Source organism: Nicotiana attenuata, unplaced genomic scaffold (genome assembly GCF_001879085.1).
Source record: "Nicotiana attenuata strain UT unplaced genomic scaffold, NIATTr2, whole genome shotgun sequence".
Lineage (NCBI taxonomy): Eukaryota > Viridiplantae > Streptophyta > Magnoliopsida > Solanales > Solanaceae > Nicotiana > Nicotiana attenuata.
The window spans coordinates 309,793-328,386 of record NW_017670340.1 but is presented as its reverse complement, the minus strand read 5'-3'; the positions used below and the strand labels follow the sequence as shown (position 1 = coordinate 328,386).

General features: G+C 38.8%; 1 protein-coding gene across 1 annotated transcript; it reads left to right on the top strand.

Moving 5' to 3' along the window:
• Positions 1-621: 621 nt before the first annotated feature.
• On the top strand, positions 622-3,480 carry LOC109238092. Its single transcript, XM_019404526.1, has 4 exons — positions 622-768; positions 1,000-2,143; positions 2,336-2,428; positions 2,849-3,480. Exons 1-4 carry the CDS (start codon positions 622-624, stop codon positions 3,478-3,480), a joined length of 2,016 nt encoding a protein of 671 aa, XP_019260071.1.
• The last annotated feature ends 15,114 nt before the right edge of the window (positions 3,481-18,594 follow it).

Below are 18,594 nucleotides of genomic sequence, written 5' to 3'. Positions count from 1 at the left end.
GTAAAACAAGAAAGTTGTAGCACTTTTAAATAGCTTTCGAACGATATATTGTGGAGCCCAAGCGGAGTTCTGAGCGAAAAGTTATGTACATTTTACTAGATAATAGGCCGTATGCCCTCTCGATTCTCCGTTTCATTCTTAACTATCATCTGTTGATCCCCGAACACGATCCCGGCTTAATTCCTTGGGCTTTTACTCAGACTTCAAAGCTCCAAATCACTTGAATTCATTCCATAATATCTACATAGCTCGGAACCACTCCTACAAGGCATAAAATAAACAATTAGTACAAAATACTAGCAATTAAAGCTCAAACTCAATTAAAGTGCAGTAAATTAGAGTGTAATAAGCGACTAAAATACGCAATTATAGCCTATCATCAAAGTCCAATGGCACATAAACATCCAGGATTTTAATGGATCAATCCAAATGGTGTTGAGAACTCTCCGAGCTTCCAGAAGCCATAGGCACAAGGTACACATGGTTACCAAAATCAGAACCATGGGCAACCAAATTTCAGACTTTATCAGCAAGCAACTCCATATCAGCAAAGGCCTCAACAAGCACATCTAAGTCTTGATGACCTTTTTTACAAATACATTAAGGTCACTGATAAAAAAAATGGAAAGCAAAAATTCAGCCCTTAAAAATTTGGAAATCCAGCTGAGCCAATTGACAGCTCTTGTGTCAGAAAAAATTCAAGTCCCCTTACCAATCAATACGGAGAAAAATCCAAAGGAACACTTAAGGCCATCACCTTACGATCAGGTAAGGAGCTTGATAAACCCAATACAGTCAGACATAAAAAGAACCAATCAGAACAACATGTAAACAAGGGTAAGAATGTTGAAACACCCTCTGAACCATTAGAAGATAAAGAAGTCAATAAAAAAGAAGAGAAGAATATTGAAAAAATGACTCCTCTCCCCGTGAGAATTTTTTTCCACAAAAAATGAAAGAGTAAAGCTTGATAGTTAATTTGCAAAGATTTTAAAACAGATTCACATTAATATTCCTTTTGCCAATACTTTGTTGCAAACGCCTTCTTACGCCAAATTCCTGAAAGAAATTTTGTCAAGCAAAAGGAAATTGGAAAAAGTTTATGTGGTAATGCTAACGGAAAAATGTAGTGCTATACTTCAAAATAAGCTACCGCAAAAACTTGGTGACCCAAGCAGTTTTACAATTTCATGCACTTTGGGAGGAGTGTATTTTGAAATGGCACTCTGCGATTCTGGAGCTTCAATAAACTTGATGCCACTTAGAAAATTAAATCTTGGTGAGTTGAAAGATATAGGTGTCTCTCTACAGTCTGCAGATCAAAGTACTAAGAAACCTAAGGGAATAATTGAAAATGTACTTATGAGAGTAGATAAATTAGTTTTCCCTATAGATTTCACGGTGCTTGAAATGAAGGAGTGCCCTGATGAACCAATTAATTTGGGTAGACCATTTCTTGCTACAGGTAGAGCAATTATAGATGTCCATCAAGGACAACTAATTTTAAGATTTGATGAAGAAAGGGTCATTTTTGACATGCAAAAGTTACTAAGATATTCAGGAGATGAATCATCACCTTCGTGCTTTTTAATTGACATGATTAGTTATCTTGCAGATGAATTTAGAGATGATCAATTAACTCCAGACTCGATGGAAAGATGCTTGGCCAAATCAGGCACCATACAGGATGATGATCCCACCATCAGAAGAGAAGTTGAAATATTAGAAAAAGATACTGAGGATCGGGAGATGCAACCTGAAGAAATTCAACCAAATATCGAACTCAAAATTATCCCATCTCATTTAAAATGTGCTTATCTTGAGAAAGAACAATGTCCAGTGATTATTTCATCTTTTTTGACTGCAGAACAAGAAGAAAGATTAATTGAAGTCTTGAAAACATACAAAAGAGCCTTAGGGTGGACTATAGCAGATATCAAAGGGATTGATCCAGTTGTTTGTACTCACAGAATCCTCATGGATGATAGCTACAAACCAATAGTTCAATCCCAAAATAGAATGAATCCAGCAATACAGGAAGTGGTAAAAAAGGAAATTGTAAAACTTTTGGCGGCAGTTATCATTTATCCTATTTCAAACAGTCCTTGGGTAAGTCCTATTCAGGTAGTGCCAAAGAAAGGAGGTATGACAATTATTAAAAATGAAAATAATGAACTCATACCTACCAGGATTGTCACAGGATGGAGAGTCTATATTGATTACAAACATCTTAATGATGCTACTAGAAAATATCATTTTCCTTTGCCATTTATTGATCAAATGTTGGAAAGAAGTGCAAGATATGGGTTTTATTGTTTTCTTGATGGTTATTCAGGGTATAAGCAGATACCAATTGCACCAGAAGATCAAGATGAGACAACCTTCACATGTCCTCATGGAACAGATGCTTATATGAGAATGCCATTTGGTTTGTGCAATGCCACTACTATATTTCAGTATTGCATGTCAGCAAATTCTCTGACATGACCTAGATATTTCTCAAAATTTTTATGGATGATTTTACACTCTTTGGAAAGACATTTAAGGATTTTCTTTATCACTTTACTTTAGTTCTTAAGAGATATAAACTTGATTCGTAATTGGGAAAAATATCATTTTATGGTTACTGAGAGAATTGTTTTAGGACATAAAATCACTGCTAAAGGGATAGAAGTTGATAAGGCTAAAATTGATCTCATAGAAGGATTACCCCCTCTCACAACTGTTAAAGGCACTAGAAGCTTTCTAGATCATGCAGGTTTTTCTAGACGGTTCATAAAAGACTTTTCAAAGATTTCAAAACCGCTGACTAACCTCTTGATGAAAGATACTAAGTTTAATTTTTCAGGTGTTTGCCTAGATGCATTTGAGACCCTTAAGAAAAATTTATCAAATGCCCATGTAGTTGTGTCCCCTGACTGGAATCAAACTTTTGAGGTTATGTGTGATGCTAGTGATATATCAGTAGGAGTTGTTTTAGGCCAGAGAAAGGATAAGATTTTTCGTCCCATTTACTATGCTAGTAGAACAATGAATGAGGCTCAACTCAATTATGTCACAACAAAGAAAGAGTTACTAGCAGTAGTATTTGCATTTGATAAATATCGTCCATATTTAATAGGAACTAAGGTAATAGTTTTCACTGATCAAGCAGCTTTGAAATACCTCTTAGCAAAGAAGGATGCTAGACCTAGATTGTTAAGATGGATTTTACTTCTGCAAGAATTTGATCTTGAGATAAAAGATAAAAAGTGGACAGAGAATCAGGTAGCTGACCACTTGTCTAGATTAGAAAATCCTCCGCTTGAGTTTAGTGAGATAAAGGAAGAATTTGCTGATGAACATATTTTTTCAATCGACTCAGTAGTGACTCAACCATCCTGGTTTGCAGATATTGCAAACTACTTGGTTGGAAAGTGGACATCCCAAGATCTTTTGTACCAACAAAGGAAAAAACTTATATCTGATGCTAACTGCTAAGTATTATCTGCGGAACGAACATTAATAGTTTAAACTTTGTGCAAATATTATCATTAGAAGATGTATACCCGAACAAGAGATGACCAAAATTTTATATCACTATCATGATGGAGCAATGGAGGTCATTATGCAGCAAATCAAACAGCTTTTAAGGTTTTGAAAGTTGGATTCTTCTGGCCGACACACTTTAAAGATGCCCGAACATACGTTGCACAATGTAATAGGTGTCAGAGAACAGGTAACATCACTAAGAGAGATGAAATGCCATTGAAATCGATACAAGTATGTGAAATATTTGATGTTTGGGGAATAGATTTCATGGGACCTTTTCCTTCTTCTCACTCTTTTGAATATATTCTTATGGTTGTAGATTATGTGTCAACATGGGTTGAATTGATCCCCACAAGATAGAATGATGTTCGTACAGTGTGCAATTTTCTTAGTAAAATATTTTTACTAGATTTGGCACACTGCGAGTCATCATTAGTGACCAAGGAACTCATTTCGAATAGGAAATTCTCTACTTTGCTATCAAAATATAGTGTGACTCACAAAACAGGAACACCATATCATGCTCAATCTCAAGGGCAAGTTGAAGTTTCGAACTGCAAGTTAAAAAGAATTCTTGAGAAGACGGTTGGAATTTCTAGGAAAGACTAGTCTTTAAAATTAGATGATGCATTATGGGCTTACCAAACAGTGTTCAAAATGCCGATTGGAACATTCCCATATAGACTTGTCTTTGGAAAAGCTTTTCATTTGCTAGTTGAATTAAAACACAAAGCTTTTAGGGCATTGAAAGCACTAAACTTTTATTTGACCTCTGCTGGTAAAAATAGGTTTATTCAGGTTAATGAATTAGAAGAGCTGAGGTTGGAAGCCTATGAAAATGCCAGAATTTTCAATGAAAAACAAAAATATGGCATGACAATTTGATCCGACAAAAGAATTTCAAAATTGGAGATAAGGCACTTCTTTACAATAGGGGACTCAGGCTATTTCCTCGAAAAATAAAATCCAGATAGACAGGTCCTTACAATGTTACAAATGTTACTTCATCTGGTGCTATTGAGATTCAGTTGATCAGTGGTGGAGAAGAGTTTAAAGTAAATGGTCACAGACTAAATTATATTTTGGAGGGCAATTTGAGAAACAACCATCGGTTACTCTAATAGAATGAAGAATCGTGTAGAAAATAAGTCGAGCTGGAGACATTAAACTCATAACTACATTTTCCTACTCGTAGCCATTGAAGGTGAAGCAATGGAGCCTTATAAGTCCCGTATAAATTTGTATAGTAAAATTGCTTAACCAATTGATCTGGTTTGTCACGACCCCAATTTCCCTCCGTAGGATGTCGTGACGGCAGCTAGTCTCTAAGACTAGGTAAGCCTAACACTTACTGAATTAATAGCAAAATTTAACCATCAACCATTAAATATGAAATAGAAATCTCTATACAAAACTTTCAATCCCAAAACCGGTAGTACAAGTCATAAGCTCTACTGAGTTTGCTAGAAAATCCTTGAATACAACTTTCGGAATAGAATTAAACAGTACAAGTACAATATTAGAAGGTGACTCTGAGGCCTGCGAATGCGACGACAAGTTTATCTTGAGTCTCCACAGCAATGCTCGACCAGCTAGCTAATAATCAACGACGTCCGAGGAACCTGGATTTGCACATAAATGTGCAGAAGCGTAGCATGAGTACACCACAGCGGTACCCAGTAAGTATCAAGACTAACTTCGGTGGAGTAGTGACAAGGAACAGTCAAGACACCTACTAGACTAAATAACCTGAACAAGTATAAATGTAGAACTGACAGGGAACAATATCAATATAAAGCTAGGTATGATGACAATAATAATACAATAGTTGTCATATGAACTAAAAATAACAGTTAGCAACGAGACAAAATAGGCAATAACACTGTAGAGTAAGCTGAACGCAGTTCGTATCCGGTGAAACCAAATAAAGGAAAACAAGTAACAACTCAGTAAGAACAACAGCTTTCACACTCGATTTATCCAAGAATTTCCACGAGGTACCAAACCTCAAAATCACAAATCACGAGTCCCAATTCGTGAACCCTAATCACATGACATCTTGTACACATTACAATTCATAACAGCACGGACGACTCACGTGCCAAGGGAGTGACAATATCTAATATTCGCACGGACCACTCACGTGCCAACAATAATAATGACTCATGACTGCACGGATAACTAACGTGCCGACAAGATAACTCTCACCCATAAGGCAAGTACGCGGGAGTACATGTAAATGGTCAAAATATCAGTATTCATCTTCTTAAACCGATATGGGTGATTTATTTGTATGCTTGTGCAAGTGTTCTACCACAATTCAAGTCAACAAGTAAGGGTAGAGATAATGAATGGCACATAAGAACGATCACCACAAAATGTACAGTGTAATAAGGACAGCAATGAAATTGAAACAAACAAATACTACAACAAGATTAGCTACACAGAATTAATCAAATAGTGCAACACGGAGAAAGACAATTAACAATATGATAAGGAAACAACAATCAAAGACAAGTACAAAAGAATGGGCAAATCTCAACAAGAGCCACTACTGAGGCACCACCTCATAGTCTCAAATCACAAAATGAATCCCAATCTTTCCTTATATCACCGCGAGAGCCTTTACATTTAGTTTTGAAAATCATTCTTCCTGAAATAGCATCCCGCGTTTTAGCCCACCTTATCACACCGCATGGCTTCTAGTAGTTCCCCTACTAGCCATGCATATCAAGCCCACCTTATCTCACCGTATGCGTTTCAACACCCAACCCTTATACCACCGCATGCGTATCAATATCACAACGTATCACAAATCGCACCTCAACCCAAAATCACACTTTGCCAGAGAAATCAAACAATAATAGAATTTCATAAGGAGCCCACGGCTCAACCACAACGTACAACAACAACAACAACAACAATAACACGAGAATACGGAAGGTAAATCATCACAAAAACTTAAGAACACAAAGAAACGGAAGAACGAGCTCACAAAGAAAGACACAACAGAGAATAATAATCTCAACAAGAATAGCTCAACAAGGGAGAGATAATGTATAACAATGATTTCACAAAAGTATAATTCAACCACAAGAGATAGTATGAATCAATGACCCCAAATTAGAATAAGTCAACAATGAAAGGGATAACAAACTTCAATTAGGGCTAAGCAGTTACGGAAGAGATAATAGTAATTTCAATTAAGGTTAAGCAATTACAGAAAGGATAGCATGACAATAAAAGAGGCAACAACTTCAGTTAAGGCACATAAGAGTTTAATCGGCAATAAGGGTAGAACATGAAGCAATTAATTCCAAATAAGACATGTGAGGGTGAATTTAGTAAATAGGGGATTTAACATGACAAAACAACTTCATATCTAATTAACATAAGAACCTAAGAGCCCTAAACTATCACATTTCCACAAATAAGCCCGAGCACGTACTCATCACATTGCGTACACGACCTTCACATGATGCAATTAGCACAAATGACTCAAATCCCAAGGGGTAGTTCCCCCACACAAAGTTAGGCAAGATACTTACCTCAAAGAAGCTAGATCGGTACTCTAAATTGACCTTCTCGAGTGAAACAACCTCCGGACGGCTCAAATATAGCCAAAATAACTTCAAATCATAAATAAAACTCATAGGAGACAATACCGGATAATAAAGCTTCGATCTTTAATTAAAACTAATAAGTTAACCCCCGGACCTGCACCTCAGAACCCGATAAAATTCACAAAACCCGACACCCATTCCGATACGAGTTCAACCATACCAAAATTATCAATTTCCGACATCAGTTCGTCCTTCAAATCATTTTACGTTTTTGAAAGTTTTTCTCAAAATCCTCATTTTTCCCAACTCAAACCACTAATTAAAGGATAAAAATAAGGATGGAATCATGAAATAAATTAAATTTCGAATAAATAACACTTACCCCATCGAACACGTGAAGAACCCCTCAAAAACTGCTCAAATCCAAGGTCTCTAGTTCAAAAGATGGAGAAAGAAATGGACAAAACCCACGATTTTGGAAACTATATTCTGCTACCCAACGATTTACAAATCGTGATCGCGGAAATGCAATTGCGATCGCGAAGAAGGAATGACTACTGCCCATAAATGTACTACGCGATCACGAACAAAAGCATGTGATCGCAAAGAAGAGAACAACTGCTGCCCCAAGAAATGTACTACGCGATTGCGAACGAGTACATGCGATCGCAAAGGAGAAAATATACCGGCTGCTAAGGTTGTGCTACGCGAATACGGAACTGCCCATGCGAACGCGATGAAACAAAACTCACACTTATGCGATCATGAACCACACACTGCGAACGCGAAGATGGAAAATGGCCAGTCCCAGCACAGCCTATGCGAATGCGGCTTGAACTTCGAGATCGTGTATAAGGGACACTAGATATCAGATCAGTCATCCAAAAACATGAGAAAATAGCCCGTAGCCCATCCGAAATACGCCCTAGGCCCCCGGAACCACGTCGAGACATACCAACAAGTTCTATAACATAACATGGACCCGCTCGAGGTCAAATCATATCGACAACGTTGAAATTACGAATTGCACCTCGAATCGACCTTATGAAATTCCAAACCTTCTAACTTCCAAACCTCGTGCCGAAACATATCAAATAAACCCAAACTGATGGTAAATTTTGCATGCAAGCCCCAAATAACATAAAGGAGCTAATCCAACCCTCAAAATCGCAATACGAGCCCGATATCAACAAATTCAACTCTCGGTCAAACCTCTCAACCTTCCAAAACTTTAACTTTTTCCAATTATTGCCGAAATGCTTCAAATTAACCTACGGACCTACAAATCCAAATCCGAACGCACTCCTAAGTCCAAAATCACGATACAGAGATATTGGAATAATCAAAACATCATTTCGGAGTCATCTACATAAAAGTTAAAACTTCGGTCAACTCTTACCGTTTAAACTTCTAAAACAAGAATCATTCTTCCAAATTGACCCCAAATTATCCGAAAACCGAATTTGACCACACACGCAAGTCATAAAACATAATACAAAGCTACTTGAGACCTTACACCGCCAAATGTGATGCTAATTCTTAGAACGATCAGTCGAGTTGTTACATTCTCCCCCTTTTAAACAAGCGTTCATCCTCGAACGTGCCAAGAATTATTCTGAAGCCATCAATCACTAAGTGAACTGACCATACATACATACGTAGGTGACCCCACGTCACCCCAACAACATAAGCCCGACAACGCCATCTTAACTGAAAGTTATTCCTTCCACCAATACCATTAAGCCTTAGAACCAAATTTCTCACCATTCGATCATTTCCAAAAGACTTGATTCCTACATCAACACACGGTATCAGCCTTATCCATCTGCAACAAATTATGCTTACACCCACATGATACAAACACCCGACATAACACACTACACATATGTCCATAACAATATTTCTGATCACAATAGTTGTCCATAATCAAACTCAGCACCGGCAATTAACCTCGTATCCGCTAGAACCTTCTTCCAAACCTTCACAACACTAACAACGATGCAAGAAACATGAAGACCTCATAACTATTCACCTGAATCAACAAGTCACATCTAACGCCACCTGGGCACACACCTCACAAGCTAAAACCTAATAAGCACAATGCGGATATGACTGAATATACAAGGAAACATACGAAAGAACTAGCAAACAAGCCCGAGAGGCACCACTCCCTATCAGTTCCATACTACGAGTCAATTTTACAAGGGAGAATCAAAACATATGAACAAACCACATGGATCTCATCCTGATTTATCTCCCACCGCAGCACGTAGCCCAGTTCGACATATCAACCATATGAAAATGCGAGGATTCCATCCTCAGCTCTGAATCACAAGTAGTTTACACATCATACCAATCAAAACCTTCCTCTAATTCAATTCCGCCAACAAAATCATAGCATATACTGAACTCCCACACCAGTAGAGCATCTAAACCACAAATCGTAACCAACCATCTGGAAATCACATCAAAACTACTGAAATGAGTAATAGAAAGCCACTTCTAGTCTCATAGTTCTCAATAATTAATAAAAACAAAATGATCAACACGGGATACCACTATAGAATCTCCCAATAGGGGAAAACACAAAATCAGAGTACCAAATCACTAAACTCGCCTATATGTGAAGTAACATAGGAGGACTCACCCCGATAAGCAGAACTAAACAAAATACGAATGATGCTCCTCTATAACAAATCAAAACCATACATGTACAACATTATCTAGTGCAACAGCCTCAGCCCTACCGTAGGGAGCACATCAACGGGTCGGGCCTCCCTCTCTTGGGCGCCCTCTACTCACCTGACCTGCACCTCGAGCTGGCGGTGCAGGGATATCAGTAACTAGAGCAAAACTCATTGCCTGAATACCTCGCTGTGACACATCTATCCAGAGTTTATGACAATCTCTCACTATGTGGCTGGTATCTCCACACTCAAAGTAACCTCTCTACTGACGTGGCGGTAGAAGCTATCCGGTACGGGTATCCTAAGACTCATGGGTACCTGAAACACCGTGCGAAGCCTGAAGTGAAAATTGAACTGGCTGACCTACAAAACCTCTACCATGTCGTACTCTGCCCCCAAAATAGGGACCAGTAGATCCTCACGGTCTATGAGGCCTCTAAGCCTCCCTTCCCTCTCTCTCCTAACCTCGCATGCCCTTTAATCAACGAGCGATCTCTACTACCTGCTGAAATGGAACATCCGTCTTGAACTCCTAAGCTATGCTGAACCGGATATCATGACTGAGCCCCTCGATGAACCTGCGGACTCGCTCTCTGACTGTAGAAACCAAAGCAGGTGCATGTATGGACAAATCACTGAATCTAACAGCATACTCTGACACTGACATAGTGCCCTGACGCAGCTGCTCAAACTCCATACGCCATGCATCCCGGAGGGTCTGAGGAACCAACTCTCTCAAGAACATCTCCAAAAACTGAGTCCATAAAAGTGAAGATGCATCGGCCGGACTACTCAACTCATACACTCACCAATACTGATATGTCACTCTCTTAAACTGGAACGTAGTAAAAGCAACCTCACTCGTCCACAATACCCATAGTGCGGAGAATATAATAGCACTCCCTTATGAACCCATGCGCATCCTCTGAAGCCAAACCACTGAAAGTAGGAGGATAATACTTCTTAAACCTCATAAGTCTAAGTTGTTCTTCCTTAGATGTTGTTGCCCTAACCACGGGCTGAACTGGGATAACAGGCTGTGTCGGCATGGAACCTGGAACTTGACCAACGGGGACTCGCTACTCCGGGGTACAGGCGACAGGAGTCTGAGCTCCTCCCTCGATCTGTGAAGTATTTGGTGCAACCAGAATCAACCCCCCTAAATTTCTAACAAAACCAGCATTGCTCATTTGTGGAGTTGCACCATGTCAAGGTAGTGTCTCCTAAATTCCGCATTGTTTCCACCCTTAACATACCATATGATGTAATTCATCAGGGGTGGTTGGCGGTTGCGGGACTGGTTTCTGTTAGCCTTCTCCATCCCCTGGAAGACCTCACTGATTTCTTTTGGTTCATGTTCTTCATGCTCAGTAATGGGGTCAAATTGAGGAGTGGTTTGGTCACACCTTGGCTGTGGTGAGTGACCAGGCTCAGACCACACTTGGCCAGGGCCCTAGGAGCACAAGAACCTCGTTGCTCTCCACATTGAACTCGATTGCTTTGATTGTGTAATGATCCGACCAGTCGTTTTGCTTTCTAGATCTCATTCACCTAATTAAGACTCCCCATATGTGCTTTTACTATTTTATGACCTGCGGGGATGGTTGGTTTAGGTTTGGAAGGGTTCGGGTTGAAATCGGAACACTTAGTTCCTTAATAATGACTTAAAATGGTTAAGTTTGACTTGAGTCAACTTTGAGTAAACAACCTCGGAAGCGGGATTTGACGGTTTCATTAGGTTTTTATGATGATTTTGGACTTGGGTGTATGTTCGGATCGGGTTTCGGATGACCCGAGAGCGTTTTGGCGCTTAATATTGGAAGTTGGTACATTGAAAGTTTTCAAGTTCTTTAAATTTGGTTTGGAGTAAGTTTTGGTATTATCGAGGTCCATTTGGGATTTCGAGCCTAGAAATAGTTCCATATGGTGATTTATGACTTGTACGCCAAATTTGGTGTCATTCCGACTAGTCTAAGTATATTTCGGCGCGTTCGGGGCTAGTTGAGAAGTTTGAAGTTCATAAGTTGATTCAATTTGGTTTTGGGGTGCGATTCTTAGTTTCATTGTTGTTTTTATGTGTTTCGAGAGTTCGAGCAGGTCCGTACTATGTTAATGGACTTGTGGGTATATTTGGACGGGGTCCTAGGTGGCTCGGGTGTGTTTTGAACCGCCCGGAGCTAAGTCGGAAACACCAGAAATTGTTGTTCTGGTTTCCTTCTTTGTGAACGCGGAGCAGTGGTCACGTTCGCAATGAAGGAATGAGATCGGGAGGCATTTTTCCCTATGTGTTTGCGAGATGGGGACTGCGTTTGCGAGGCTCTGGGCCACTAGCTTTCGCGTTCGCGAAGTGTGAGGCCAGCTGGGGAGGGGGTCAATCGATGGCCTTCGCGTTCTTGTTGAGGTCGTCGCATTCGCGATGGGCAGGCCAGCTAAGCCTTCGCATTCACGTGGCTGGTCTCGCGTTCGCGAAGGGCATTTTTCCTGGGCTTGGCATTTTTGCCTTCACGATCGCGTGTGCCCTATCGCGATCGCAAAGAAGGAACCATTTGGCAGAAAACATTTTTAAAGACGGCTTAGACCTAATTTTCCCATTTCTCATTTGTGTGGTTCGAATTTGGAGCTTCTTGGAGAGGGGTTTTCATAAAGCATTATAAGGTGAGTAGTTTCTACCTAATATAAGTTAAATACATAGTTTATTTATAGATTTTAATAGGTAAAATGTGGAAATTTTGGGAGTTTGCTGAAAAACCTAGGTTTTAATAAAAATGGGATTAGACCATGAAAAGGATTATGGAATTGGGTAGAAGTTATATATTTGAGTTTTGAGGTTATGGGTAACATTTATCTTCAAAAATTTACGGAATCCGGGCACGTGGGCCCGGAGGTGAATTTTAAACCTCTTCCAATTTGGGTTGGGGTAACTAGTCTAATGGCCAAATTATGAAGTTTTGAGTATATATTGATTAAATTATATAATATTTGACTAGTTTCGGATTATTCTGCATCGACTTGGCAATTTTAGAGCGGATTAGTGGACCGGAAGTGAGCTTGAGAACGAGGTAAGTCTCTTGCCTAACCTTGTAAGAGGGAACTCATCCCCTTAGGCGTATCTTTGTTGTGTATTATTTGTGTGGGGAGCTACGTACGCATGAGGTGACGAGAGTTCGTGCATAGCTATATTCCCTGATATGTCCGGCTTGACTTAGATCCACATTATGCTTTTAATTGTACTGTTGTGTTTATCATGCCTATTAACTGTCTTGAATAGAGCTGAGACTAGGGATTTTAAAGTTGCAATTATCGACTTAGCCTTCTTATTTTGGAAAATTGAGGAATACTCAATAACTATGAAAAATCTATGTCCTCTCGCGTCGCAAGTACTTCCGCGAGCGAGAAAACTTCTCTATTCTTATGGGATCGGGTCGTTCGCATCGGCAATATAGTAACAACACTCTTATGGGATTGGGCAGTTCACCTCGGCAGTATGGTAAAACCGCTCTTATGGGATCGGGCCGTTCGCCTCGGCAGCATGATGATAACATTATTCTTATAGGATCGGGTCGTTCGTCTCAGCAGTACTGAGTACCACTATTCTGATGGGATCGGGTCGTTCGCCTCGGCAACTTCGTGCTTAAGAATTGAAATGAGTTCCAGATTGGATATAATTGAGTTAGGGTCTTCACGGCCAGTTGGTGATGTGTCACAGACTCCTGTTTTTTTTTGTAGTTGCTTTTATTTGCCTCATTGATACATGTTGTATGTTCACCATGTCTACTTTATGCACTTTCGTTATTATTATTGACCTCTAGTAAGTGTCAAGTCGACCCCTCACCACTACTTGTTCAAGGTTAGACCAGATACTTACTAGGTACGCGTTGTTCTCCATACTCACGCTACACTTCTGCACTGATGTGCAGGTACTGAGACAGGTTCCACTAGTGGTCACGCGGGCGCGTAGCTGATCATCTACGGAGACTTAGGGGTGAACTGTTTGCCTTGCTACGATCCACAGCACCGGAGTCTCCTTCCATCTTATTTACTATTCTTGTCTATTACTTTTGGACAGTAGTTTCAGTAATTTTGTATATCCTCTAGATTGTTCATGTACTCGTGACACCGGGTTTTGGGGATTTGTAGCACTTATGTACTGTTGTACTTGTCATTTCTATCACCACATACTATGTACTTATGATGTTGATATTTTGTTTAAAAAGACTTATCATTGTTGCATTAAATTTAGTATAATTAAAAATATGTTGAAAAGGGACAAATAAATAGAAGTTTCGCTTATGGTATTGCCTAACAGCGGCGTTAGGTGCAGTCTCGATCTAGTATAACATTGGGTCATGACAGATTGAGTCCAGTAGGAGAGAGTCTGTACGTAGAGGACCGTAGGCTGTTCCCTCCACTTCCAGAGGGCTTTTCTTTTTTCATAAGATCTATGGCTTTGTTGATCTCCCTTTTAATGTTTTCTAGTGTTGGTGACTGGTTCTTCTCTACTGGAATAGAAGGTGATAGAGTTTGGTGGGACTGGGGCTCGATAGTCATACACAGTGGAGACGTTGTTGGGTCCTCCGCTACCGGGTATGGGAAGAAGAGGATTGATTAGAAAGCTTGGGAGATGAAAGTGCTTGTCATCGCCTGCCATAGGCTTGAGCAAAAGCTCCCAAGGCCCTGTTTAGGGCCTCCATCGTTACCCTTGCTAGATGCGCAGGGTTTTGAACAATCTTGGTGACCGGTTGATCTCCTAGGGTGAATTGTAGGCTAGGGCTTGACCTTGAAGTGCCACTTCCAGCCATGATGCCGGTGATTGGTCCGACAATAGTGGCAGGGACGTCACAATGGTGGGTGGTTGTTGGGTTATTTTCATTTTGTATTTTTTTGTTTTTCCTCTTTAGGTAAAGATGGGGGTTATGTTAACGAGCCGATTAATAATATCGTCGTTTAGTGTAAAATCTTGATCAGTGAAAAAGTCATCAATTATTGCATCTGGTAACTTGGATTTGGAATTAATGTGGTATCTGTTGGAGTAGACGGAAGGTGTCATGTCACCTGAGCTTGGGTGAATTCTCATGTGAGGCACCTGAGTGTCCATGAAGTGTGATGAGTTTTCCCCATTTGGGTACTCCGCTAGGAGGGGAGTAGGGGGCACGTAGGTATTTGAGCAGGGATAATTATTTGGGCTGGGTGGATCCAATTGGGTATGGACCCCATTAGATGATTGGGTAGTGGCATGGTGGCCCAAGACCACACCATTAGCCGAGTATAGGTCTGGGTTGGGTTAATGATAGGGGCCTCCTAATAGGCATCATTAGCGGGCCCAATTGATTTTTTGATATCAACTCCATCAGGCCCCGTTCCCGCCTTTCGTTTGGCACTATACTTGGGCTGGGGCCTCGTGGGTTGGGCTGCTGGGGAGTGGGGGTGGGAGTTTGTTTATTCATATGGCCACTGGACCTGTTGTAATTCTTGGATTGCATTTTACTCAATTTTGAATTATATTGAAAAGTTTTGGTTTCAGAAACTTACCAGAGTTTGCATCGAACATCTTTACCTGGATCTTTTGAGTTTTTTGTTCATGATGTTGATTACTTTCGTTTTCGTTATTCCTTCCCTTCATAGGTTGTTGGCTGGGTTTCTTTCGTCTAGGGAAGGTTACTGTCTTCCATCCATCATCCTCATCCTCTTTGGTGTGTATTTTCAAACTTTGAGGGGCTTCTTGTGATGGTAATGGTTGAATTTTTTTGAATTTGTATTTTTTTGTCGTGTGGCCAATTCTTCCAAACGTTGTACATAAAATACCTTCACCTTCATAAATCACTGCTTGCTTGTGATCACCTATGATGGCTGATATTTCCACTGGGGTTTCAAGCAGGACTTGGATACAAATGCGTACATACCTTCCTCTCAATGTGGAAGATGTGCATGAGTCAATTTTAAGTAGTTTGTCAAGTTTTCTACCAGCTTTTTCCAGTATCTCTTTATCATAGAACTCTATTGGTAGTTGGGTAGGCGAATCCAGATGGCTGCGGAAGATAGTATAGCTTCTTATGAGACGAATTTTGGTTCCCATTTGCGCACTAATAGGAAATTCCCAGAGACGATCCATGGCCCTAGGTGTAGCGCCTTAGCCATATTTTCCTCCGGACCAAATTTGACAGAAGTCCCATCTTAAGTCAAATCAAGATTAACTGTTCGGATGGTTTCCATAGGTCAATGTTTAGATTGAAGGTAATGGTGAGGCATTCTACGACTAAAGACCTTTATGATTACTAAGAAACGTCATAGTTGGTATAGTCGTTTCTTGTCTTTTTGTGAGAGGGCAATTGAGCCTTCGATACTTTTTTCTATATCATCTTTGATGATTGGGTTGGGGGGGGGGGGGTCCTCATCGTAATATTCTTTTTGGCTTACTGCATGCTTGTCGAGTAATATTTTCTTGTAAGACTGTGCAGTTGTTTCTTCCGCATCCATTTGGTTATTTTTTGTCCGGTGGTTCCGGTGATATAATTGACGGTGTAGTGATTATGTCCATGTAGATGTTCTAGAGAGAGGGAAGAATGTGTACTCTCTCCGTTTCTAACTTTGGCGTTTCCTTATAAATAATATGTTATAATCTATTAAAGTAGATGATCCCGTAAAAATTATTTACATTGTCAGCAAATAGGAAGGCACACGGCAAAATTAAAGCTCCATACTTTCACAATATTCATATAGTTACAGAGTACTGTGGCACCCATATTAAAATGTAGCCAATGCTTGAATCACAATAAAATCATATTGGAATTATAATATGAGGATTATATAATAATAAAATTATTTTAACAAAGATATTTTGTTCATCGGATTAAAAATAAAATATATAAAATAATAAAAAATATATGTTTGATTTTACAATAGATAAACTTGAAGAAAATTTTACTTCATTTTATAACCTTGGTCTTACAGCGAAAAGTTATGAAGATCGGCATTTATGTCATTTGATTATTTTTTGCCGATATAATTAATTTCAATATTATCATTTCATACTCCATTAATTATCTATACTATACTATATTAAAAGCACGAAGGTCCTTAGCGAAATGTCGTTCGCCTTTTTTGTCCTTCGTAAGTATATTTTATGAGGGATAAAATTGTAATATGTAAATATAATAAACCAAATTATCGAAATTGAACCAGGAATTAATGTCAATTCAGGCTTAGGATTCTTTTACCAAAATTGTGCCAAACACGTAATAAGCGGGCAACTTTAATCAATATGGCTAACAAATAGTATCCAAGCAATTACGCTCACTTTAGATTTAGGATTCTTCTTTCAAAATTTGCACAACAATTAATGCTGTAGAACTAGGATTCTTTTACTAAAATTTCTATATAATATCACTTTATAGTCTTTAAGTGCTGCCAGTTAATATCCCCATTTTAATTTTCTTTTGGACGAAATTTCTTTCAAAACTCTTTTGCCTTCCCCCATAATAAGCAACCACAATCACATAGGTAATTTTTGGTCTCTCTCTTTCCCTTGCTTTTCGTTTCTGTGGAGTGTTTTTGTTCGATACGTTACTTGATATGCTTGTCGTTGTTCCACACAATTTATTTGTATATTTTTTTCTTTTGTTTTGGATATTCTTGAATTTAAAAGATATGAAGTCTAATTTGTACAAGTTTTAATAATTAATTCAGGGACGGATGTGTTGCTAGACGAAAGTTAAAGCCAACTCAAATCATTTGATTTTTAGGGTTCAGAAAAAATCTTGAAACCTTTGAATTCAAAGATCTTTGAGTTGAGAGTAAAAGAGACAAAATATTTATCCAAGAAAAATTAGTTGCTCTTTGACTTTTTATTGGTTATATATATATATATATATATATACATCCACGATTTCATTAAAAGAAACCTTATAGTCGGTTCAGCATGTTTCAGTTTGGTCGGTTTAGTCGGTTTTTGAAGATCCATTGGCACCCCTAACTATAATCATACAATTTATAAAGTCGTTAAAATGAGCTTGGCCCGTGAGACCAGCCCAACCCAACCGCTATTTGGGTAGGGTTGGGCTAGGATTTTTTGAGCCTATTTAAAACTGAGGCTTATAAGCCCGGCCCAAGTCAGCCCGTCGGCCCTTGAGGCTTGATCGAGGCTGGGCCTGGGCCGGCCCGTGGGCCAAAAATTAGTTAAATTTAAATTAATTATTGTTAAATATTTAATATTTAAAAAAAATAAAAACTAAAAAAACTATTAACTATAATCCCCATTCCTCAACCCTAAATTGCTCATTTGCCTTTCCATATCAACTAGAATTTAGATTTTTGACATGCATATAATATGACAAAATTAGTTTTTCTTTTGCTTAGTTAATAACGAACTCGAAAAGTCTTAGGTAGCCAATAAAATCTTTTTTCAATAGAAAATAGTACTTTAAGTGGCCAATGATCAGTTTGGATTACCTTAATATATTATTAATATTTAAACTACTCTTCAGTATAAATAAAGATCAATTTTATATATACACACAAAAAATAGACCACTAGCAAATTTCAAGAATTTTAAAAATTTTATGGACTATAATGATGAAATCAACAAATGATGTTAATCCTACATTAAAAAATCACAACATATAAATTTATTAAAATAATCCATGAATTCGAGGAAAATAAAATTAAGAAAATATTCATGTAATTTTAAAAAAGAAGAGCAAGAGATATAGAGAAGTTGCATTCCAATTACGAGATTCCTCGTCAAATTTCAACCTTTTTGTACGCTCTCAACAAATGATGTTAATCCTACATTAAAAAATCACAGCATATAAATGTAT

What these genes read in the sequence shown, in the direction of transcription:
- LOC109238092 (XM_019404526.1), top strand. Translation starts at nt 622, where the DNA reads ATGGAAAGCAAAAATTCAGCCCTTAAAAATTTGGAAATCCAGCTGAGC. An exon ending in GGCCATCACCTTACGATCAG is followed by an intron (nt 769 to 999) that starts GTAAGGAGCTTG and finishes ATTTTAAAACAG; the next exon opens with ATTCACATTAATATTCCTTT. An exon ending in GGTAGTGCCAAAGAAAGGAG is followed by an intron (nt 2,144 to 2,335) that starts GTATGACAATTA and finishes ATGGTTATTCAG; the next exon opens with GGTATAAGCAGATACCAATT.